This window comes from Brassica napus, chromosome C7, assembly GCF_020379485.1.
Source record: "Brassica napus cultivar Da-Ae chromosome C7, Da-Ae, whole genome shotgun sequence".
Classification (NCBI taxonomy): Eukaryota; Viridiplantae; Streptophyta; class Magnoliopsida; order Brassicales; family Brassicaceae; genus Brassica; species Brassica napus.
Genome location: NC_063450.1, coordinates 40,938,638 through 40,962,778, shown reverse-complemented (window position 1 = coordinate 40,962,778; position 24,141 = coordinate 40,938,638). Strand labels below are relative to the sequence as shown.

At 34.9% G+C, this 24,141-nt stretch overlaps 1 protein-coding gene and 1 long non-coding RNA gene across 3 annotated transcripts; both read right to left on the bottom strand.

Annotated features, from left to right (window-relative positions):
- Positions 1-10,349: 10,349 nt before the first annotated feature.
- Positions 10,350-14,197, bottom strand: LOC106409193. Of its 2 annotated transcripts, XR_001281965.3 has the most exons (9): positions 13,133-14,194; positions 12,904-13,012; positions 12,760-12,838; positions 12,553-12,670; positions 12,397-12,469; positions 12,165-12,289; positions 12,002-12,039; positions 11,788-11,930; positions 10,350-11,676 (listed from the first exon to the last, which is right to left on the bottom strand). It is a non-coding gene; the product is annotated as an uncharacterized LOC106409193 (long non-coding RNA). The 2 variants fall into 2 exon arrangements; XR_007325934.1 differs by lacking the exon at positions 12,002-12,039 and having other exon boundaries at positions 13,133-14,197.
- A 206-nt stretch (positions 14,198-14,403) lies between these two features.
- LOC106409783 (MYB-like transcription factor EOBII) lies at positions 14,404-16,585 on the bottom strand. The gene is given in 4 exon segments (XM_048762172.1): positions 14,404-15,137; positions 15,419-15,431; positions 15,434-15,547; positions 16,086-16,585. Coding segments are annotated over 4 exon segments (810 nt in total). The 5' UTR covers positions 16,261-16,585; the 3' UTR covers positions 14,404-14,629.
- Between the last annotated feature and the right edge of the window lie 7,556 nt (positions 16,586-24,141).

Genomic DNA, 24,141 nt, shown 5'->3' with positions numbered 1-24,141 from the left:
TTTATTCAGACATGATCAATGAAACACAAATCACAATCTGAATAAATTGCATGAAGATAAGAGTAAGAGATACTTGAGTTCGAAATCTAACTCTGTAGGAGTTCTGATTTGTCCTTCCAAAGCTTTCTAACAGTAAAATAAAACATAGCCTAAACAATGGTTTAAGAATAGATTATATATAGGTCTAAAGACGTTTGAGACTCTTTTGCAAATACTGATAAGATTTTTAGGCTTTCCTATAATTATTTAAAACTTCATTAAAGCACGTCGGTTTATTTGGTCAGGGTGAGTGTCAACCGACACGACACCCTCAATTATGTCGATCGACACCAAGTGAAAATACGGTATCTGACTTTATATTTTCAGCATTACCTCTCTTCATAATACAAAGTTATCTAGAATCTCCAAAATGTTCCAAAATGTATTTAAACCTGTAAAGATTTTAAAAATAACTCTAAACCTAAAATAAAAACTCTAAAATTGGATTTATATCACGGTCAAAATCCATAAAAACAATGATATTATGGTTCACCATTGTTTAATCTTAACCGTTGATAAGATCTGGTCCAACAGATCAGATTGATTTGGTTTTATTTTATCTCTTTCTTCGCGTCTTTCATCTCCTCTCACGAACGCTATCTTTCTTATTCTCTGCTCTTCTTTCTCCTCAAGTTTTTTCTAGCCATGATTGTGGCCATATCTCTTTCCCTTGATTTTAAAATAACTTAACATATTCTTTTCTACAAAAATTTGTTTTACCCAGCCAGAATTTTTAATTCTATGGCTGCGATTTTTCTGTGGTTATACCGGACACTTTTACGAGGGTTAAGTTATTTTAAAATCAATGGAAAGAGATAAAAGCAATAGAACATCTTTAATAATACAATTGTTCTAGAAAACAAGAAGAGTCCACTAATAATAATTAAAGCATGATAAGATTCTTAAAACATATTAAAGAAAGATAGTTTTCTGAAATGAAAGGAAGTTAAAGAAAGATAGTTGAGGATAAGGGAAGATGCTGTGCATATAATTGGCACCATTCTTGCATGCTCCAGTTTGCACCATCAACCTTTCTTTTCTTTTCTTTTTTCCCTTTTGAGCATCCATCAGAATAATTATTAATCGAACCCTCTTTTGGAAAATGAGCACAGATGCATCAACATCCAAGTGGGTAGAATGACCACAAATTAAAAATAAAGTAATAAACTGTTGAAACGATTGGCAAACTTACAAATGCATCAACATCCATATATCAAATTACATACTAGGGGAATTGTAAGAACCAACTTTTTGAGAGCTAGTATGTTCTTTTTTAGTAACACGGAGTTAGAACACAACCATAACTCAGTATCTGACTCATAAGTTATTATTCTTTTATTGTAATTTAATTGAGTAATTAAATTTAAATTTAAAAAAGAAAAAAAAAACAATAGTAAACAGAAGTAAGCAGTAGAGGTTCTACACAAGTTCTGAAAAGTTCTATTTTAAAATATTTTTTGTTTTATCTCACTTATTTTTAATTGTTTTATAAAATAGCAGTGGAGAGATACCCATATTCATCTCTGAGAAGGAGATGGTCTTAGTATGTTTTTTTTTTTTTTTTTTTTGAAACAAGCTCTTAATATGTTCATATAACACTTTTTAATGGAAAACCCCTAATACTTTCATATTTTATGAAAATAAAGTTTTATAGATTTCTTTAAAGGTTAATTGTGAATAAATAGATTGGTCCATACTTTTATATATCGTTTAATTTTATTGCTTTTCTTACGAAAGATCATTTCTCATGATTGAGATGATTTGATTTTCTAACTATTCATTTTGATTTTTAGATCAGATATGATATCATATTAAGGTTTATGTATGTCTGATTAAAATAAAATGATCGACCATGTTTTTAATATTTCTTAATGTCCTTGTTTATAATATTAATTTATGTAGAAACTATAGGTAATTTTTATTTAAAACAAGATAAATAATTATTTTTCTGAAATATGTTGTGAAATATATTGTAAAAAAATGGATCACAGAGAAATTTGGTCTCTTAGTATAAAAGACGCATCTTCTTTATAAAAGTCTAAATATATTGATAATTAATTTGTAAAATATGGATTGTCTTATAAAAAATATAAGGACAAGACTATAATAATACAAATAGTATGAACAATGATTTTAAGGGAGCGCTCTAACTGATTTTAACGAAAAAATAGCTCAACGTATTAGGTACATTATCTTGCTCATAATTCAGTTGGTGGTTATGGCCAAAACAAACATTTTCATATTGATGTTTTGTTTGATATAAATTTTAAATTGTTAATTCCATACAATAAAGGATGGTTAACATCACGTCAAAAATCTAGAGAATTACTGTGACCAATAACAAATTTAATTTCAGTTTTACTTACAATCACAACTTCATCCCAATTTTGTTAAACATGTAACTAGCGTGTATATGAGGATATTTGGTAAGAACATCTTTAACCATATTCTTGTTTTTACTCTAAAATAAAATTTAAATTGAAATATTATTTAACTCTATTTTATTTTTCACTTTATAATGGAATAAAATGAATTTACTATAGAAATAGAATAATACATTTATATTTTGTTCTTTACTTTATTTTCCACACCAAAATGGATTAAAATTAGAGTAAAACTTAATTATATTGTAGAATTACTATATTTTAAAAGAATCTAAAATAGGGTAGAATTAAAGTAAAATTTTATTCTATTATAAAGTTACTCTATTTTTTTAAATGATATTTTACATTGGAAATGCTTTAATATTTTTTTTATAGTGCCAATAATGCTGGGGAGAATGAAGTTTGTTCGTCTGTCTATATCGATAATTTTTAGTCCTTCCATCAACCTAAATTCCTTCTTGTATATATTAGATGCTAATGGTAGCATTATAATTAGTTTTAACTTTTTTTATGTTCGGCCTTAGTAATGGGTTTTTTTTTTGTCACAACTAAAACTTCATTCGTAAATTAGTTTGGTGAGGGCAATAACTCAGCCTCACCCACTTCTTGTTTATACAAAGCCAACGCTTTTTTTGCAATACCGTCTGCCTCACAGTTTCTCTTTCGGGGAATCCAAACAAAAACAACAACATCAAAATACGCAGACATGAGAATGATATCTTCTACTATGCCATAGATCTCCAAGTTTGGGCTTCTCAAGTTGATAGCCCTAATCAGCTGAACCGAGTCCGATTCAAAACGTACCTCTTTGAGACCGCGAGCTCTACATTCCAGTATCGCCTCTACCCTCTGCAATAAGCACTGAGGCAGTAAAGCTTGCTCCTCTCTTTCCAATGGTCCTCTGTTCCGCATTCATCACAATCCAACTCATCCCTGCGTTCAAATTAGATCCCAGCCAAGAAGCATCTGACCTAACGACTGTGGCAACCTGCAGTAGTGGCTCTTGATAACGGACGTGGTGGCCCCTCTCCTCATGTTCCTGTGCATTCTCCCATTCTTTCACTGCAATGATTTCTTGCGTTAGCGTCTCCACTGGACTCCCAGCAAGGTTTTCAAACTTTAGCTTGTTGCGTCCTTTCCAAATGACCACATGATCCAAGGAACTAGTGGAGACTTTGTGAGCCCCGTCGGAGGAAGGCATTTTTGTCCATGTATATAATTCCAATCCGCTCTCAAATCTGTCAATCCGCTAACTTCAACGCTTCCATCAAGAGGGGATGAGTTCCACACCGCTCTTGCGAAAGGACAGTGAAAAAGAAGATGATTGATAGATTCAGAGCTTCCGCATCGTTTGCACGTCGGGTCCACGTTGATGTGTCTAGCCAGCAGTCTTTCCCCTACCGGTACAATGCCTTTCAAGCATTTCCAAGCAAACATCTTGACCTTGGGCGCTAATTTCAGATTCCATATCGTTTTTCGCCAGTTAAATTCAGGGGAAGCTTCATCTTCAAGTATCTCAGCCGTTGCCTCTGCCTCTGCCATTGCAATATGATACCCTGTTTTCACTGAATATTCTCCCTGCTTCTCTCCAAGCCATTTAAGAACGTCGGGAGCCCCTTTTGAACTTGGTTTAAGCCGCAAAATGCGTTCTTCTTCAAAAGGTAATAAGGCTTGGATGAGGTTCCTATTTCATTCCCCTGAGCCCTCGTGAATGAGATCTCGAACGATTAACAAAGCTGAGTCTTTTGTAGCTGGGCCCATGGATCTAGTGGGGGAGTTTAGGCTCAACCATGGATCCTCCCAGATCCGGATTGAAGCGCCATCCCCTACAACCCATCCCAAGTTCTCCAGTAGTAAATCCCTTCCTACAAGTATACTCTGCTACCCATGAGAAGCTGTGTTGGGAGGGATACATCTTAGAAGGTTGCCCTCCAGACAGTACTTGCTCAGCAATACTCTCCCCAACAATCCTTCTGGTTGCTTCAGCAGGCGCCAACTGAGCTTAGCTAAAAATGCGTTGTTGAACGCTTGAATATCTCTAATCCCGAGGCCACCGTTGTTCTTTGATAGAGTCAATTTTTCCCAAGCTATCCAAGCCAACTTCCGCAGCCCTTTACGATCATCCCAATAAAACCTGGTCAGTGCAGAATGAATCCTTTTACAGAGAGAGATTGGGAGTTTGAAGCACGTCATTGCGTGCGAATGAATCGGAGAGAGCACGCTCTGGACTCCCCCTTGCCACTTGAAATCCCTGGATGAACCCTTCCTCTTGTGCTCTGTTACAAAGACCCGAGAGCACTTCACTACACAAGATAAATATGTAGGGAGAGAGGGGGTCGCCTTGGCGGATCCCTCTGCTCGGTGTAACCAATCCTCTAGGCGAACCGTTGATGAGGAAGGAGTATGTAACTGTTGAGATACACTGCATGATCAAGCCAATCCAGGTATGGCTAAATCCGAGTCTCTCAAGCACATGAGAAATAAAGTCTCATTCAAGTCTATCGTAGGCTTTACTCATATCCGTCTTTACCGCCATTGACACGCTTTGCTCAGCCTTAGACGTCTTTAGCGTGTGGAAAACTTCGTGGGTGATAAGAATATTGTCGCTGATCGCTCTGCCCGGGATGAAGGTGGATTGATTTTCAGAAATATTCTTCTCCAGCAGTGGCTGTAGGCGATGTTGGAGAATCTTGGAATATATCTTGTAGTAGACATTGCACAAGGAAATTGGTCTATACTCCGAGATACGCTGCGGGCTCTTCACTTTTGGTATGAGACAGACATGAGTCGCGTTAATTCCTCTAGGGAGAATCCCTGTCCGAAAGGCGTTCTATATCTCTTCCACCAGGTCCTGTCCAATACTATCCCAATGCGTATGGTAAAAGCTAGCCGAAAATCCATCCGGACCCGGTGCTTTCTCTCCCTTTACTGCCATTACCGCTTCCTTTATCTCAGAGGCTGAGGGGATTGCTGTTAATGCTTCATTATCCTCCGGAGTGATAATCGGGCGTAAGGCGTGTCGGACCGTGTCCTCTCTATCCCCAGGCTCCGTGGAATAAAGTTTTTCGAAGTAATCCACCACGGTCGCTGAAATCTCCTCTTACTTATACACCGCCTTACCCTCACTATCTTCTAGAACTGTAAATGCGTTTGCCCGGCGTCTATTCTTAGTTGTCGCATGGAAGAAACCTGAGTTCATGTCCCCAAGTTAAAGCTAGAGCAAGCGACTCCGCTGTTTCCAAAAAGCTTCCTCCGCCAGATATGCACTGTTGAGTTTGGCGTTAATATCATGGATCAGCGCCGTATAATTGCGAGTACTGATCAGAGCATCTTCTAGTTCCCCCTTCAGCTGTTCGATGAGAACTCTGCTGTTACGTTGTTGCGATTTATTCCATTCTGATATTGCTTGCCTTGTGGATGCTAATCTTTCCATGACGAGTGCATCTGAGGCATGTGCCCAAGAGTCCCATATAACTTGCTTCGCTTCGTCATTAGAATTGAGCCTCCTATCATAGCAGAATAAACCCTTACGCTTCATTATTGTCGGGTCTAGGAAGGACATTAACGGTTTATGGTCCGAGCCTTCATACTCAAGATATTGGCAACGTGCCGTCGGGTAGTTTTCCGCCCAAGAACTATTCGCCACAGCCCGATCCAGTCTACACCGAACAAGATGGGTTCCTCTCTGTCCTCTCCATGACAGTGGATCACCCGAGTGGTGAAGATCATAGAGGTCACCTTCCGAGAAGAAAGTACGAAGGTCTGAAAAAGATCCTTATGATCTGTCCGTACCTCCTGTCTTCTCTTCGCTATTAAGTATATCATTGAAGTCCCCAGTCACAAACCATGGCGCATCTCTAGACTCTGCGGTCACAAGGAGAGCGTCCCACAGTTGGTTTCGTTTAGTTCTGTCTGTGCTGGCATATACGAAACTAGCATAAAAAAAATTTTCTTCATGTTCAATCATTGTATCTATTACATCCGCGTTAGAAGACAACACCGAGAGTTTCAAAGATTGATTCCAAAAAAGAGCCAGCCCTCCCGCTTTGTGGCATGTCGGAGTGACGAGGTGATGATCCTCATAACTAAGCTGCTCACACTTTTGAAGTACCACTTCATGAGGATTTTTGGTCTCACATAGGAACAAAATGTCAGGCCGAAACTTCTTAGAGAGTTCCTTGAGACGACGAACTGTCCGGGGATTCCCCAACCCTGACAGTTCCAGCTCCCTATTGCTAAGGAGCGGGTGCAGACGGGATTCAAAAATCCATCTTCCTCCTACTAGACTTGGGAATCATTCTACTGAGGGGTACAAGATCTGATGAATGGGAATTTCCCCCTGAGGCGATTGGCCTTGACGTTTCCCCCCTTCGTATTTCTTGAGGCTTTTTTTTTTGCTGCTCGAACTTCCACTGTATTCAATTGCTTCCTGCAAGAAGGAGCAGTTCCAGATTTCCTCTTCTTCGCTAACGAGCTCCGGGCTGTTTTCGGGCTAGCTGCTACCTTTCTCCTTCCCGGTGGACGTCCCGGTTTCCTCTTAACAATCGCAGCTTCCTCCACTAGTGTAACATTAACCAGAATTTCCACTGGTTCTAATCTTGACGTTACTGGCCTTCTTGGCAGGCTTGTAGGAGACTTCTTTTCTCCCAGACGGGAAGAAGCAGGGAGTCTTTCTCGGGAGTTCGAATTATGATCAGACATGCTCTGCTCTGGCCTAACAATTTCATCATGGGTGTTGGGGCATAGCCTTTGGGAAGCTGGAAGTCTCTCAGGGGTTCCATTAGGAGCTACCTCCTGCTCTACAACTTTCATCACTAGGGCAGATCTAGCTAGCTGCAGAGCCGCATCTCCCATCTGACCCCTTTCCTCAGCCTGTCTCACTCGTTCTTTACGTGCTTCTCGCTCAGTAGGGTCAGCACACTTGGTATATTGGAGCATGACATCTCTCACTTCTACTCTAGCCTTATTTAGTGTCTCATGTGGAATTGTTGAGAAATCATCTTCGAGAAGGGGAGTCCCCCTTTTATCATTTTCCGGATTGTTCTTAGAGATGCTAGACCCAGAATCCCTCACCTCTGGTATCCTTCCTTGCACTTCTCGATAGTCGCTTCTTGCGGGGGGGGGCCTGGGAGGTTTCTTTGATATGGGTGAGAGTGCTCGCGAGAGGGGCGAGCTGATCTTATGATATCATGTCTCGATCTCTCACTAGAGTTGTATGTCCTACGCAATGTTCCTCTTTCTTGCCAAGTTTTGGACTGCGGTTTATACTCTCTGTGTTGCTGCCTATGTTGAGGTTCGTTGTTGTATCTTCTAGTTTGTTCAGGCGCATTTTTACCGCTGAGAATTGGAAAGCCCCCTGGCTTCTGATCTCCCCTTTTCCTCTCCTCTGAATGTAGGGGGCCGATGCTAAAGATGCTCCTCTAATGGACCCAGATTCATGCACTGATTTGTAAGCGGGTCTGTCTTCATTGGCTTCTTGGGAGGCCTTTAGCGCTTTTTCTTCCGTTCTTGCCACCAGGCATTCCTTCAGCTCGTGATCTAGCCATAAGCACTTAATACAGTGCTTATCCAATCGTTCGTAGACCAACCTTGTTATGACCTCATCACCATTAAGATATTCAACAACTGCATCACCATTAGGATATTCAACAACTGAGGTGGTGATCAGTGGTAGTAATCCTTTGACATGAACACGCATCCTAGCTGAGAGACTGGTGATTTCCGCTTTCTCATATAGCCCGATGTCTTTGCCAATACATTCTAATGTTTCCTCCATCCATAGATGAATGGGCAAGCCCTGCACTTTTATCCAAAAAGGGATTAAAGACGGGAAAGTGGGGGAAACTGTCGGTTCCCATCTTTGTATGATGATGAGCCATCTGGCATAATGATATGGTCTCTGTTCCAGCACTGCTAGCAAGTCTGATTCCAGTTCAAACTGGAACTGAAACATGTCGTTTTTCAAATCCGCTCCCACTGGTTTAAATTCCGTCTTCCAATACTCTGTGAAGAAAGGGATTAGTGACCATACTTTTTGGACTGATTTATTTGTGACTCTCCCTATAAGGGTCAACGAGTGTTTGCGCAGTAGTTAGGTATTGTCTGGTTACGGGACTCTGACGTGGGCTGTACGGGGAGGTTGGTGCTCTCCCAGTTCCATGCCCTTTCTTTCTCAGCCGCCGAAAGTCTTCGGTGTGCCATAACTGAGAAGAGCTTTTCTTCTTACTAGACGGTCAAGTTGTTATAGCTTTTGGTTTCCTTTTTTAACTTCCGCTGAGGGATTCCCCTAATAAACGTGGTAAAACGATGCCTTTGTGTGACTCGTGAAAACTCCCTACGCAGAGTACAAGGAACCAGTTATCTGATACCAGGATTCCCCAGTATACAGATTTGACGACATGGTGGCTTGCTTCAGTGGAGTTATTTCTCTTGATGTCCGAACAACCCGAACGCGAGAGGTCCAACACTAGCTTCGACATACGACGGCAGAGCAGCTCCGGTGTGAGGATGAGACAGAACGGCGGTCCTGGTCGGAGAAAGAACCCGGTGAATTTTCCGGCAAGGCTCCGTTCGGACCAGCAGATACTCCTAACCAGGAAAGGAATTTGAAAAAGTTGAGCTAAGTCTAGCCGTTAATGGACTGTTTCCAGATTTACTTTCTACCACCTTGCGGTTAAGCGCTAACCTCGGTAAAAGTGCCTGGGAGAAAAAATTTGAAAAGATAAAAAAGTTTTTTTTAAAACTAAGTTTTTAGTAATAGGTTTATATTTGTTATTTCTTATTATGATGGATCTGCTTCTGGCTATTTCATCCCTTAGCATTGAGTTGAGAATGTCATAGAAGATATAATAAAAAATTGGGTTGAGAATGTCATAAAAGATATAATAAAAAATCATTATAAATGAATTTATTATTGTAACTATGTTTATTAGTTCCTTATAAGTTGATTCGATGTTCTTAATTTTTTTTATTTTATGTACTTATTGGTGTGTTAATAAATTGCAAAACACCTATAGAGACCCAAAAGTTAACTATTTCCAATATGGAATTGTCACCCTATTATGATATACAGTGGAATTCACATTTGATTGTGCAGCTTTGTTTAAGCTGTTGTGCTTCTAATCTTCAAAAACAGGAAAAAACAAAACTCAATTTCAAAAGAAAAAAATCGTATTCTATATTAAAACTAATAAGATGAGAAAATGGTCAAAAAATACCAAACTGACACACTTCAATTAAAAAAAACACACACACAAACTCTTCACCAATCTAAAAATATATAAACTTGTGTTGATCGAATTAAGTAAGTACAAATTTAATCAATTTTAACTTTCACTAAACCGATATTTAGTTTTTAACGGAAATTAAAACGGCATTATTTTGCTAAAATAAAGAAAATAACAAATTTTACCGTAAAAATACTGAAATTACAGGTCAAAAAGAACATGGACATTTCAAAAGTTGTGGCTGAGACATGAACATGAACATTTCATTTCACTAGTAAGCCCACGGACCGGCTCATGAAACTGTTGGATTTAAGAGGACGGAGTGGATATTAATATATGGAGGGCGGTCCTAACGGGCCGGCTCATTGCGATTCAAAATAAAAACTATACCATGAGATGAGTTATAAACACGAACCATCCCGTTTGACATCAAAATATTGTAAACTAGTGGTTCGTCCGCGCGGTGTTATATACATTTGTTAGACGTTATTTTTGATATCAATTTTGGTTTCAAAAAAGTTAGCTAAATTTTATGTGAAATCATTATTTCTAAGTGCACTTTGCATGTCTAAGATGTCATTACAATTTTTTTTTTTTGAGAAACAGATGTCATTACATTAAGTTACCAAGTTTTTGGGGTTGTTTGACTTGCATTGTATAATACTTGGAATTCACTGGTTCATGTTTGATTATTGTTTTCATTGCGGAGCTGTGATATATGTTTTATTTATGTTTTCTTAATTTTCATGGACATGGATGTATGGTGATATGTTATTTTTGGGTTGTTGTATTTTGCTGGGTTAGTTAATTAGTTAGGCAACATAATCGAACATCTCTTACTTAACATAATAACATCAGTTGTCCCATATGTTTGCAATATAGTTGGGATGGCATGCTAATTTTTCTTTTGTATCCCTATAATATGTTAAGTAACATCATTTTATTATTTTTCGGTACAGAAAATGGGATATATGTATTGGAAAAATTCCTTTATGATTGCATTCATGGTTTCAGGATGAATTAAAAGCATACATTAGTTATGTTTTCTATGTAGTGGTTGATTGCTTCAAATTTAAATGCCTAATAACACTGTAGTTTTATCCTATTGGATTTATTTTTATTTTTCACATTTTTTCAGAAAGGGTTTGTGCTTGCCAAGTGAACGTCGATTGGTCAGAGGAAGCTGTTGTCTAATTAAATTGATAATAGTGTTTCTTTTATTAGACGTGCTTCATTTCAAGTGTATTTCTGACTCAAGATTCGTTATTTTTTTAAAAAAATATTGTTTATGTATTTTCTCTTTGAAGACCACTTAGCCTCACAATTTCAGTCTGTAATTTGGTACATAGTTAACTAACACTATTCCTTAGGATACAAAGCTGACGAAAATTAGTTTATTTGAAATTAGTAAAAGCAAAAGTGTTGAAATAGGTATGTGAGATGTTGCAGGGAAATGGTAGCAATGTTGTGTTCAGATTGAAGCCCAGAACTTCCGCATATGCTTCTAGTAGCACGTCCTGCAATAGTTCTCAAGGTCATTGTTGTGACAACTACTTCTGGCTTGTTATTCCTTAAATTTGCTCTGTACATTTGCTCCCTCACTATGATGATGTCTCGGAGCAACTTTTTGTTTTGACTCTGGCGGGTTTCAAATCGGGCAAAGGAAACCCTCTACGCCACCGCTCCGGAACCGGCTTCCATCAACATACAAACTCGGCAAGCTCTTGTTCTTGAAAAGTTCAGTTGAAACATACACAATTGCTTTGTCTTTAGCCCAGTTATTTAGCGCCTGACTTCTCTAAGACTTGTGTTCTGCTGAAGAACCTATCGGAGCTTCTTCACCTGCGTGGGGCCTGTAATGTCTTGATAAATCACGATTGTGATCATCTCAAATGCTGCAGGTACTATGCAGGAGCAGAAATGTCAATCTGATAAATCATTAGAGTGTTGATATCAGGCAAGAGCTCAACAACCTTTGAGAAGCTGTCTCCTTTCTGATCTCCACTCACATGTTAACCTCCATTTCTCTGTTCATACAAAAAAGGAGCAGATATTAATGGCGGGGCCGTAAGGGGACAGGAGGCGGATACAGATAATATTTTTTTTAATATATAACTCAACAGCTCTCAGTGTCTTACACAAGTCTACATATTTCTTCTATTTTCTCTCAACGTATAGTGTCGCAGAACCTGTACCAGATTTTTGCTTGCAAAGTGACTAAAAGAGCCATTACAAACCAGCTTGATTAAAGCTTATAGCAAGAAAAGGTGAAAGGTGGAATCTGGAGAAAAGGAAAAAAAAAACATATTATGTAACATATTATCTACAACATTTTATATTTCTTATTCTTACGTGGAATAGAGCATAATATCAGACTTAGGATGGATTAGCTGCAACAAAAAAAAATGAACATCTTCTAAGGTAATGCATATGAATCGAAAGAAGCTTTAATTTAAATAAAATCTCTAATCCAGAATTCAAATTACATAAAAGGTTAGTTTTGATGACCATATACCTCAGTGATTTTGTAGTGTATAGTTGTGACCTATAGCTCTTGGTGTGTTGCAAATATGTGATTTACATAAAATGACCAAAAACACAACTCCTTGATCTCCTCCTGCCAAATATGGTCTTGTGTATCTGCCTTATGTGAAATTTTATATTCATGGGATTATGTGAGTGTATAAACATTTCAGTAGATAGTAAACATTAAACACATAAACATGAAAGGTTCTAGTTATTCTCACATGATCAAGCGTTGTTTGAATTGGGTATGAATTCCTTGAGCTACATTTTTCCTGATTGTAGCAAGTGAGAAACCTACATCAAAAGCATAACTGGTGAACAACTTAGACTTGATAAGCATATCAAATTCTTCATAAAACTTAAGCAAAGTAACATACCAACTTAGGGTCTGGTCTGTATGAAACTCTCAACTTAGAGTTTGAGCAATGTTAATATTATTTATTCTCAATGTAACGAATCTCATTCCGTCTCTATAATATCATTTTCGTCTTTGTCCTATCAAAGTGTCACGCCAAAACAAAAGATATGATCCACTATATTAAAAGATGAAAGCTTACAAAAATCAAAACCCGTAAGAAACATACTGGTTTCAGACATTTCTGGAGTCCTCCATTTCTTGTGCTTATCTTAACATACAGTAGTTAGAACTCTTCTCACTAACATCTACGCAAAAATACAAAATCTTGAGAAACTGAAAAGAAGAAGAAATCTATAATAATGAGAAATACCCATATAAGGTTTATAGTCGTTGTTTTGTCTTTCTTGGACTTTCCTAGAAGAAATTGTCAAAAGTCATGAGAAGCACGACCGGACTTCAGATCGGAGAGGACACTGTTACTGCACTGCAATCTCTGTTTGTAAGGACGAAGTATAATGAAACTTGCAGATGAAAATAGGAGATAGATAGTAACTCTTGACTCTTAATTTGTGTAAAAATATAGATAAATGAAGATTTACCTGCTCATCCAAAAAAAGCATGTCGTCTCAGCGGTGTTGGAACAGCCGACTCTCAAGTTAGCAAGTAGCGGAAGCGGCCATTGGTGGAATCAAAGCTTGATGAAGTTTTTTACTTTGAGATTTCGTTGAACTGTGCGTAGAGATCCCTTCTCTTGATCAATTAGATAAGAACCAATTTATAGGGAAGAGCTTGAATCAGTTACGTTTGATAATAATGATGATGTTTAATTCGGGATGAGTAGTGGGTGAGACGTAAATGATGAGATTAAAGGGGAATCCGATTCAAGGAGAAAAAGGAGGACGTTACGTAGCTGAAGCTGGTTTCTGAGATTTTAGAAAACGCAGAGCGAAGGAGGAGAAAGAGAACCAGATGGCAAAAAATAGATTTCAAAAGAAGATGGGCCAAACCCTAAAAGAAGATGGGCTAACTTCAAATGTTGACAGAATAGCCCACGGAAACAAACCATAAAAGCTTCGCGGAAAATATTAAAAAAAGTGACATCTGTCGGCAAAAGCCCTCCTTCCATGCTGACGTGGACGTACGAAGAGAGAGTCAAGCCAACTTTATTGTATAAAATTGATTTCATCTGTTGTTTCATTGATTCATTAATTTAACCTTACTGAAAACATTTACATTTATATGAAAACCGAACCGTATCTTTAGTATAGTTTTGATAGACTCACTGTCTTTATATCTGAGAGAAACTGAATCCTAATTAATAGATAACCGAAAAACTGATTAATACCTAAATTTATTTGAAATTAAAGTTATTGACTTATTTCAGTTCCATAGAACCTCGAAATGTTCCAGTTGACCTGTCACCGCTCTCAATACTCTCAAAAAATTTATATGAAAACCGAACCGTATTTTTAGTATAGTTTTCATACTCATTGTCTTTATATCTAAGAGAAACTGAATCCTAATTAATAGATAACCGAAAAAACTAACTAATACCTAAATTTATTTGAAAATCAAAGTTACTGACTTATTTTAGTTCCATAGAGCCTCGAAATGTTCCAGTTGACCTGTCACCGCTCTCAATACTCTCAAAACATTTATATGAAAACCGAACCGTATCTCTAGTATAGTTTTGATAGACTCACTGTCTTTATATCTAAGAGAAACTGAATCCTAATTAACCGAGTTCCACTTGACCTGTCACCGCTCTCAATACTCGCCCCCCCCCCCCCCCCCCCCCCCCCCCCCCCCCTTAAGTAAGCTAGACGCCGGAAGCTTACTCGCTAAAAGAGAAACCAGAGTCAATACTAAATAGTTTGAAACGATAAATCAGGAGACTTGATTTCATAAAGCTTTTACAAAAGAAAAAAAAGTAGATTTGTGGAGACATATAATTATTTCAAACAATTTTATTAGCCTCACTAGTCCGGTCAATTTAGTAAGGCACTACGAAGGTTAGTAAATACAAATCGAGATCTTTCTTTCTTCTAGTAAACCGTGCGAAGACGCAGCTTTCTTCATATCTCCGTACATACTAATTAATAATTATAGCCTCCAGTGTTAAATCCATTATAACTATAATCCCATGATCCACAGAACGGAGCATCAATTCCGCAGCCGTTAAACTTCTCAGAAACGTTAGCAGCTGTTCTCTGTTCCGAGAAACCACCAAAATGGTGTGGATCATGGTCGTCTAGACTCCACAAGCTGCCCCACAAGTTACCTTCATCCATCATGGAGTGGTCGCTTGAGGTTGCTGCAACAACTTGAGGCATATGAAATTGGTCACTGAAGACACCAGTCTGGTAAGAGAAAGTGTTTTGCTCGTTGTCGAGATTCATGTGGTCTTCAGACACAAAGTGAGACGATTGATTCTGCTGATGAGGTTGCTGTTGTGGTTTGGGTTTCAGATCTAGCTGTTTCCGGGATCTTTTGACTTTTTCTTGCTTCGAAAAAGATTTTTCTTTCTTCTTGTAATGGGTTCTCCAATAGTTCTTGATTTCATTATCTGTTCGTCCTGGTAAATATCTTGCGATTGTTGACCACCTATATATAATTTTTCGAAAACTATTTGTAAATGCATGCCCATGAAGTGTTTGCATCCGTACAGAAGTGAGTGTATGTATAAATATACTAATACAACTACAAATGTACGATAATAAAGGGGATCAAACAACGCATTAATGAATCATGCATACTACAGTAAAATAAATCATAGTATTCTATATCACTCATGTTGTTAGATAACTAGTATGTACTACTAGCTATAAAAGTTTGCCTTTAGCATCTCGATTTAATTAGCATTTTCAAAGAAGAAAGGAGCTTACTTGTTACCCCAAAGGAATGAAGTTCTAGGATGATTCCTTCTTCTTGAGGAGTGATTTGTCCTCTCTTAAGCCCTGGCCTTAAGTAGTTCACCCACCTTAGTCTACAGCTTTTGCCACTTCTATTCAACCCTAATTTACAATTCCATGACAAACAAAAGTATTAAAAAGAGCACTAAGAATGCGTTTGACAAAACATGAATATGTCCAATTTAATACAACTTGATGATCTTTATCTATATTATAGATATAGTATATGAATGTTTCATATTTTAACAGCATCTCGACCAACATGTTCGAATAAAAAAAGTGCTATATCTAAAATGTTCCCAAACTAATCGAAGTCAACTCCATAAAACAAGGAATCATAAGATCATCTTTTGATTTCGAGAAAAATAAACCCTAAAAGCTTATTCCACCATGACATTGTCTTATTGCTAACCATGAAAAGTATGAGACTGCTTATACATTAAAAACGACAAAAGAAACATCAAGCATATATTATCAAGAGCTTCATTAAGTCAACTATACCCCATTAATATGATCTCCCACTTGTCTTTTATTTATGGTCATAAGAGCTTTTGATATAGCAACAATGAAGATTATATGAGTAACATGTACATAAAAAAGCAAATATATATGTAACCATGGTAAAATCAAAATAGTTTACCTGCACACTTAGCAACCGAGCTCCATCTTCCTTCCCCATTCGAAGTAACATACTCAACAAGAAGTTTGTCTTCTTCAGGTGTCCATGGTCCCTTTCTACATCCTTGTTGTTGCTGTTGTTGTTGATAAAGATCATGGTTTCGGTGATGGACTTGATCAACTCCCCAGTCAAGCATATCTCTTGAATTCTCAGACTCTTTCACACACAACCAATACTACAACTTATGTGTATATTTGTGCACGTAAGAGGGCGCTTAATCTGCTATACTATGTTGATGGTTGTGGTTGAACATGTGTGTATATATATATATGCGCTTAAGAACAGTCACTTCTTACATTTTATGGGAGTTTATTCTATATATTTTATTTTCATTTACTTTAGTTTAAGACCCTATAGTTAATCATGTAGCATATGTGAATGTATGGTCTATCATTAGCCTTCTTAATTATATAAATTTTAACTTGAGTTCCTCAATCACGAAAACAATCTTTGTAAACCTCTATTCTTCGAACAAGTGTTGACACATAATGAGAACCAGCTCACTATTTTTCTTACCCAATTAAGATTTTACAAGTACCCTATTACCAAATCCATACATAGATCCGTACTATATATATATTTATTCGTCATCACTAAAAAAGTATTCTTTTTTTTTGAAAAAGTTAAGTTAACGGAATGCTCTCGCTAAAAAAAAGTATTCTTGAACAACAATGTTTTGTCTTTGGACACTTAAAAGACATCATCATAGAAGCATAACTTTCTTCAGGATTCAGTTCTTGGGGAAATATATATTAGAAAATACTAGTGGGTTGTCTTTATTTCTGGAAAATAACTTCTGAGCCAGTAAAACCTCAACACCTGCTAGATAAAATAATGAAAAGACATGCTTTAAGAGTAATTCTTGATTAGTTTATTAATAAATTAGAAAATATGCTCGAAATAATGGGCATAATGAAGTGTATACTAATTCGGGCAATAGGAAAATCAGAAAATTCCCTTCAGACAATAAAGTATCGATGACTCACCTTGTATCCATGTGGCCTTTCGGCCATACATATCAACATTTATGGTAATGCTAGGGTTTTCTTGAATTGGTTAAACCAATATAACACTTAATTTTTATATATATTTTTTGAAGATTGCAACTTCCCTTGAATCCTTGATCGCAAACTTAAAGATGGTTTCATAAAAAGTTAAATTATCAGAATTCTAGATTTTAATTATTGTATGATCTTAGTTGTGGTTTTAGATTTCATTTGATAAATTATGATTAGAATAATTTTCATTTTTTCATGCAGCTTTCGTTTTTCAAAGTAGAATTTAGGCCGATGGTGTTCGATAAGCATCAAAGACAAATCTTTGATGACGTAAGAAACTAGGATCATTTGGTCGAAAAAAAAAAAGAAACTAGGATCATTTTTGCTATAAAACAATATTTATAAAGCTATTCTGACAAGGACTGTACACGTATGGACACAAAAAAAGGCAACAAGTATGGACAATAATAATTAATCACTCCAATTTACGTGCATATATATGTTTCGAATGGAAAAAATGGATAAACCGGTGTAAATCTAGAAGATCTAGCGTATCAAGTGTCAAAAAGCAAAGATGTCTAGGACATGATCCAACTCGAAAAAGTTTTTGAACTATATCTCTTGAAAACAAATACTTCTATATATAGTTAAAAGAAATAATTAAAATTCGTTTTAAGATTAAAAAGCTTCTAGAAAATTATCATGTATTGGTACATAGTTATGGACCCCATCATATATATATATATATATATATATATATATAATTTTTTTTACTTAGATTGCTTATTACTACTAATAACACTATCAATTTTCAAAGAGAAAATAATTTATTCGGCTACCAATAGCAACTTGTTCTTTTATATTTATTTTTTTTCTTTTAATGGTATATGATAAAGATTTGGTTGAGAAAATAATCTTTTAGGCGCTTCAACTTCAATCGGTATGTTTTTTTTTTGTGAAAAAACTACCGTGATGTATTTTCTTTTTTTATCAAACCTTTTTTTTTGTATGTTAGCTATATATCAAACCTTTTTAACTTAGTGATGTCGTGCTGAACTAATTCTGCATCACCGAACCTTTATTAAAGCCCGGACCTGGACTAGCCTAGCTAGTTTTTGATCTTGGAATTTAGGGTATGATTGCTTTTTCTGCTACCATCCGTAAATGCAGTTTTTGCGGTTAGTAGTGGTTGTTAGAGTTTTTACAACAATTACAAAACAACGCTACAAACCGCTTTACTCCGTTCCTAACCTCTGAAAATTAAAAATTGGTTTCAGCTACCGTTTGCGGTTGCGGATGATTGCGGGAGAATAATTTTTCATTTTTTTGGTAAAAGTTATATAAATATAAATAAATAATTTTAAATAAGTTTTAAAAATTGAGATGATATAAATACTAATATATATATAAGTTTAATACTATGATTTTATAAATATAGTTTTATATTTATTATAATAATATGATTTATAAATAGAATTTTTATATTTATAATTTATTATTGGGTTTTAAAATAATCATGAGTCTGTAAATTTCTTGCTGTCAAAAAATAAAATAATAATAATAATAATCATTTTGTAATTATTTTTTTTGTCCATTAAATATTTTTTTATTAATTAATTTTTGCATTTGTGGGTAAACCAATCAAAAATGATCCACAGACGCAATAATTTCTAAATGTTTTGTCAGTCATAAAAATACTTAATAACACTTGAAAACGCAACTATCTGCTTCCGCAAACTCCCGCATCCACAACCTCAACCGCTGCGTATCAGACCCTTAATCTATATATGGTTTTTTTGTGCTATGCATCGATGATAAAATGTTATTTGATGTTTTAATATTAAATAAAGTAGAAAATTTCATTTCATGATTAAAATTTATCAGTGTGTTTAAATCGAATTTAGGTTCGGTTTATTGTTATTTTCTTTTATTTTCAGAATTTTTTGTTTGTAAAACAGTAGTTATTAAAATAAAACATAGTCTACTATAGATAATATGTTATGGATATTCTTTGTAAATGCTTATTTTTGATTGATCAATAAATTTGAAATTTCATTAAAAAAAAATAGTCTACTATAGATAACATGTTATGGATATGCTAATATTGTGTTAAACGTAATATAAGTACCTATGTTTTGGATTATACATATATCTCATTTTAATATATTAAGTTAAACGTAGCAAAGTTGGCGTTGATACTTTGCATGTTTTTTGTCTATCAGAAATATTATTTATTATCAAACATAATCTTATACTAGATTTTGATCGCACGGGTGTTCTATTTAGTTTTTATATTGTTTATTTTTTAATATGATTTAATATATGTTTTTTTTTTAAATTACCAATATTAAGTATTTGTTTAATATGGATCTGAACATACTAATTTTATAGCAGATTTGATCAAACTAATTTAGTATTATCTTAAACAATAATTATTGTCTCATATAGCTTTGAATGTTGTTTTGTTTTTTATTATATCATTATTAACTTTGTTTTGTATTGAATGTATTTTTTTAGGAAAGAGAAATGATAGTGATACAATAAGTATTTAATATTTTTTTGTTTCAATGTTAATTTATATCATATTTGAAAAGATTACCAATCCTGGAGAATAAGTATAATGTAAAATTCTGTTTTTAAATAAATCCTACCAAATACTATAAGTGATTGTCAATGTTACATTATATTTTAAAATAATTACCAATAAAGTAATTTATAGTATTTGGTATGATTTATTTGAAAAAAGAATATTACATTATTTTCGAAGAAAAATATTTTACTTTAATAAGTGATTGTGGACTTTTTAGGAATCTTTTGGTAAGATGATTAATGTTCATTTATTTTCAAATAATCTATATATATAAAAATATGTTCGCCTCACTCCTGTTGCGCCACGTCATAAAGTCGGTTCCTGACAGGCCGACACGTGTCCGGGTTGGATGATACTCACCGTTTCACTTAATCACAATTATTAATGGGCTTTTCTCTTTTTGTTAATAAATATTTCAGATCAGTGTTTTAGGCTTAACATAATTGGGTTTCTGGGCTCTAGGGTAACACATGAGGGGGTCCTACATGAGATGACTTCTTCTCCAAAAATAATGTCGACGAACGAAAGACAGATCTGCTGTGTTTTAACAACTCCGGTTCAAATCTACGGCCAATGAAGATTTGCTGCACCGACCACGCTGAATTCCGATCAAGGGCAGTTGGAAGGCTCCGATCAAGGTCAGTTGGAAGGCGTCGTATTTGGCTGTTCGATTCCACTTCTTCTACCCTTGGTTGAATTTTGGAACTGTTATGAAAGTCGGTTGGATTCATGCATCCTCATTGACTATCACATTAAATCATTCAATGAACCCTCTCATTAAAACATTTTAACTCAAATATAACTAATCTTAACATAAATAATCCTTCAACACCCTAAAATTCTCAAAACCATAAACATTATTATATACTTATCTTAACAAAATTTTACAAAACACACATACAAATGGAATATACAATTACATCACAAAAAAAAAAGCATGAATTACTTTAGGAATGACTTCAAAGTCATATTCGCAAAAAAAAAACCTTAAATAAGTTAATTTAATTAAGAATATTATAAAACAAAACATTTGAATTAAAATAAATATTAAAAATATAATGTTATTTATCAGAGAATAGTGAAATTTACTGTCATTATAATTCAAAACAAAAAAAATAATTATAATGATCTCATAAGTCTTTCATTATTTTTTCGTTTATAATATTTTTTAATCTATCATAATTTTAAATTACTTCATAAATTATTATAAAATCACTTTTATTATAACTTCCCGTCCGTAGGGCGGGCCGGCCCTAGTTACTAATAAATTGATTTTCAATATTGGTAATGTTAGCCATATTGGGGGTTTATATTTGAAAAAAAAAATTAATTACTAATTGAAACAAATCCAACACGTGTGTTAGCTATTAGAGTCTCGTAATGGATTGTATTTAAATTAACCAAACACATTTAATGTAGAAAACAAATAATCATTCAAATCAGTGGCATCCCCTTGTAAATATTATGAAAAGATAAGGGTTAAGTATTAAATGTACTTCTATTTTAATAGATTAATATATGTATTTTTTTTAGGAAATAGAAATGATAGTGACACAATAAGTTTTTGATATTTTTTTGTTTTAATGTTAATTTATATCATATTTGAAAAGATTATCAATCCTGGAGAATAAGTATAATGTAACATTCTGTTCTTAAATAAATCCTACCAAATACTATAAGTGATTGTCAATGTTACATTATATTTTAAAATAATTACCAGTAAAGTAATTTATAGTATTTGGTATGATTTATTTGAAAAAAAGAATATTACATTATTTTCGAAGAAAAATATTTTACTTTAATAAGTGATTGTCGACTTTTTAGGAATCTTTTGGTAAGATAATTAATGTTCATTTATTTTCAAATAATTACTAATAAATTGATTTTCAATATTGGTAACGTTAGCCATATTGGGGGTTTATATTTGAAAAATAAAATTAATTACTAATTGAAACAAATCCAACATGTATCTTAGCTATTAGAGTCTCGTAATGGATTGTATTTAAATTAACCAAACACCTTTAATATAGGAAACAAATAATCATTCAAATCAGTGGCATCCCCTTGTAAATATTATGAAAATATAAGGGTTAAATATTAAATGTACTTCTGTTTTAATAGATTATATATAGGTTAGTTGTTTTTCATGTTTCAACACTCTCTAGATGTTTGTTTTATGGTTTCAGTTCAACTATATTCAATATTATTTTTACCATTGTAAATATATATTAACTAGGAATTTGATAAACGAAATACAACCTTTCAAGATTAAGACGTATAAGCTTTTGAAGAAAAAATATTATCAGTATTCTTTGAGTTTATATTAACAAGTAAAATTTTCATTTATGTTTAAATGCTAAATCATCGAGCAAAAATACGTAAAATGCCGGGAAATATTTAGAGCTAGCGGTATTGGTATAATCAAGAACAGCATACACCACAAAATTATGAATGTTATAGTTATAGATTAAGAAGCCTCAAATCATTTTTGTGACATCATAAGATTGAAGAGTTGGTCGACACCTCATACATTTAAATAAGAAGATGTTTTGATCATTTTCCCCCACATGAAGGAGAAGGACCACAACATAACTAAATGCAGTAATTTATAAAACAAACGAAAAGTATATATTTTACTAAAATAAACTAATAGAAATTATGGTGAATGAGGTGTACGACCCATCTAAAGAAGTTTGAAATTTTGTTGCTAACGTGTGACGTCTAAGAGAAATATTTATTAATTATTGGGTCTAATGTCTCAATTATTAAAGTATAAGAACGATTAAACAAAGTTGAAAACAAGAGAATGTACACATATACAGTTAGATTAGTGTGAAGTTGTGAATAATTTAGGCGTGAAGACTCACGGGTATTCTATTTGACTGCAAATCTTTGTAGGATGACGTGTCTTCGACCCTTCATTTATGTTATTAATGTTTTGTAGATCATTTGGTTGTGTTTTTTCTATTAATAATTATGTATCTGTTGACAAAAAAAAATTATGTATATCTAGTCCAGTTACTTATTTCAATTAAAAACAAGAATTTATCAAACGAAAGTTATTTTTCATTTCCATTTATAGCCTTCATGTACTATTCTATACAATGTGTATGAGTCATCATCATAACTCGTAGCATCGTGAAGTAGTGCTTATAAAATCAATATGTACCAGCTGATTCTAAGTGCCATATACCGTGAACTAGTTACGTACATATACACTAGAATCACAAGTGGGCAGAGCCAGTCCTGGTATTTCTAAGACTAGAAGCAAACAGAAAAATGGCCACTTTTTGAAAAATAAAATATAAAGAAATGTGAGTTACAAAATCCTCGAACCTTATATAAAGAAACACAGGTGGAGCTTATAATCTTGATATTATAACAATAGGCCTATGGAAAATTTTGAAGAATTTTTGGCCAAAATATGTAATAAATGAAGCTCGTGCTAGTAGGTACATAGAATCAATTGTAAGAAGTCGGCGTCCGATGAAAATTTAGCGTGCATGTGTGATATATTGTATATTTACATTTTTTTAACTCCCTATTTTTACATGTTTTGATCATTTAAATTAGGAATCATACATTTTACTCTCCTTTTTGCATTGCATAAGTTTTTATCAGGTCTTGGAGTTTCCATTGGAGTTCTCAGAGGTACTCGGAAGCATTTGGAATCAAAAAGGGAGTGGAAAGTGTTGTTTGAGCAAGCAGAGCACCAGAGCGGGTTAAGGGAGCGACCTACGACACTCGCTCCAGGTGAAACGAAGACAGCGCGACCTCTTGCACCGGGGTGAAGCACCCGCTCCGAGCCCAACCTCTTGTCGACAACTTTCACTATGTGGAGCGACCTGGTGGAGCGACGTCCCGTGCTCGCGCGCAGTTTGAAGACGAGAAGCAAGCATATCAGAGCGACGTACCACAGCGAGGTGATTAATCCGCTCCAGATGTAGAGCGACCTGGGGGAGCGACGTCACGTGCCCGCGCGCGATTTGGAGACGTGAAGCAAAATACGTGGAGATAAAGTTGAGATTGATGAACAAAAGATTGTCATGAGAAAGAAAAGCCCTAGGGACCTAGAATAGAAAGATAAGAAATCTCTTGATTGTATTATTTGAGACTTTCCCCCTCTAAAAAAATATATAAAAAAAAAAAATTCAATAAGATAGTGGGGAAGGGATAATAAAAAGTGTTAGAGCTTAGAAAAGTGAAAAGTGAATAAGAGGTCCTTAGTGGTTGAGTCTTAGGAAAAGAATGTTGTTCATTGGGTGAGTGATGTGAGTGTTTTTCATTTTGGGCTATGGGATGAATGAAGATGGTGTAGAATTTGTAATCACTTAGGAATGAAGTAGAATGATGAGAATGAATCTATGTATGCATGAGTTGCTTCTAATCTTAGGTAAATTTTGCATAATGATCAAGCTCTTTGTTTTGA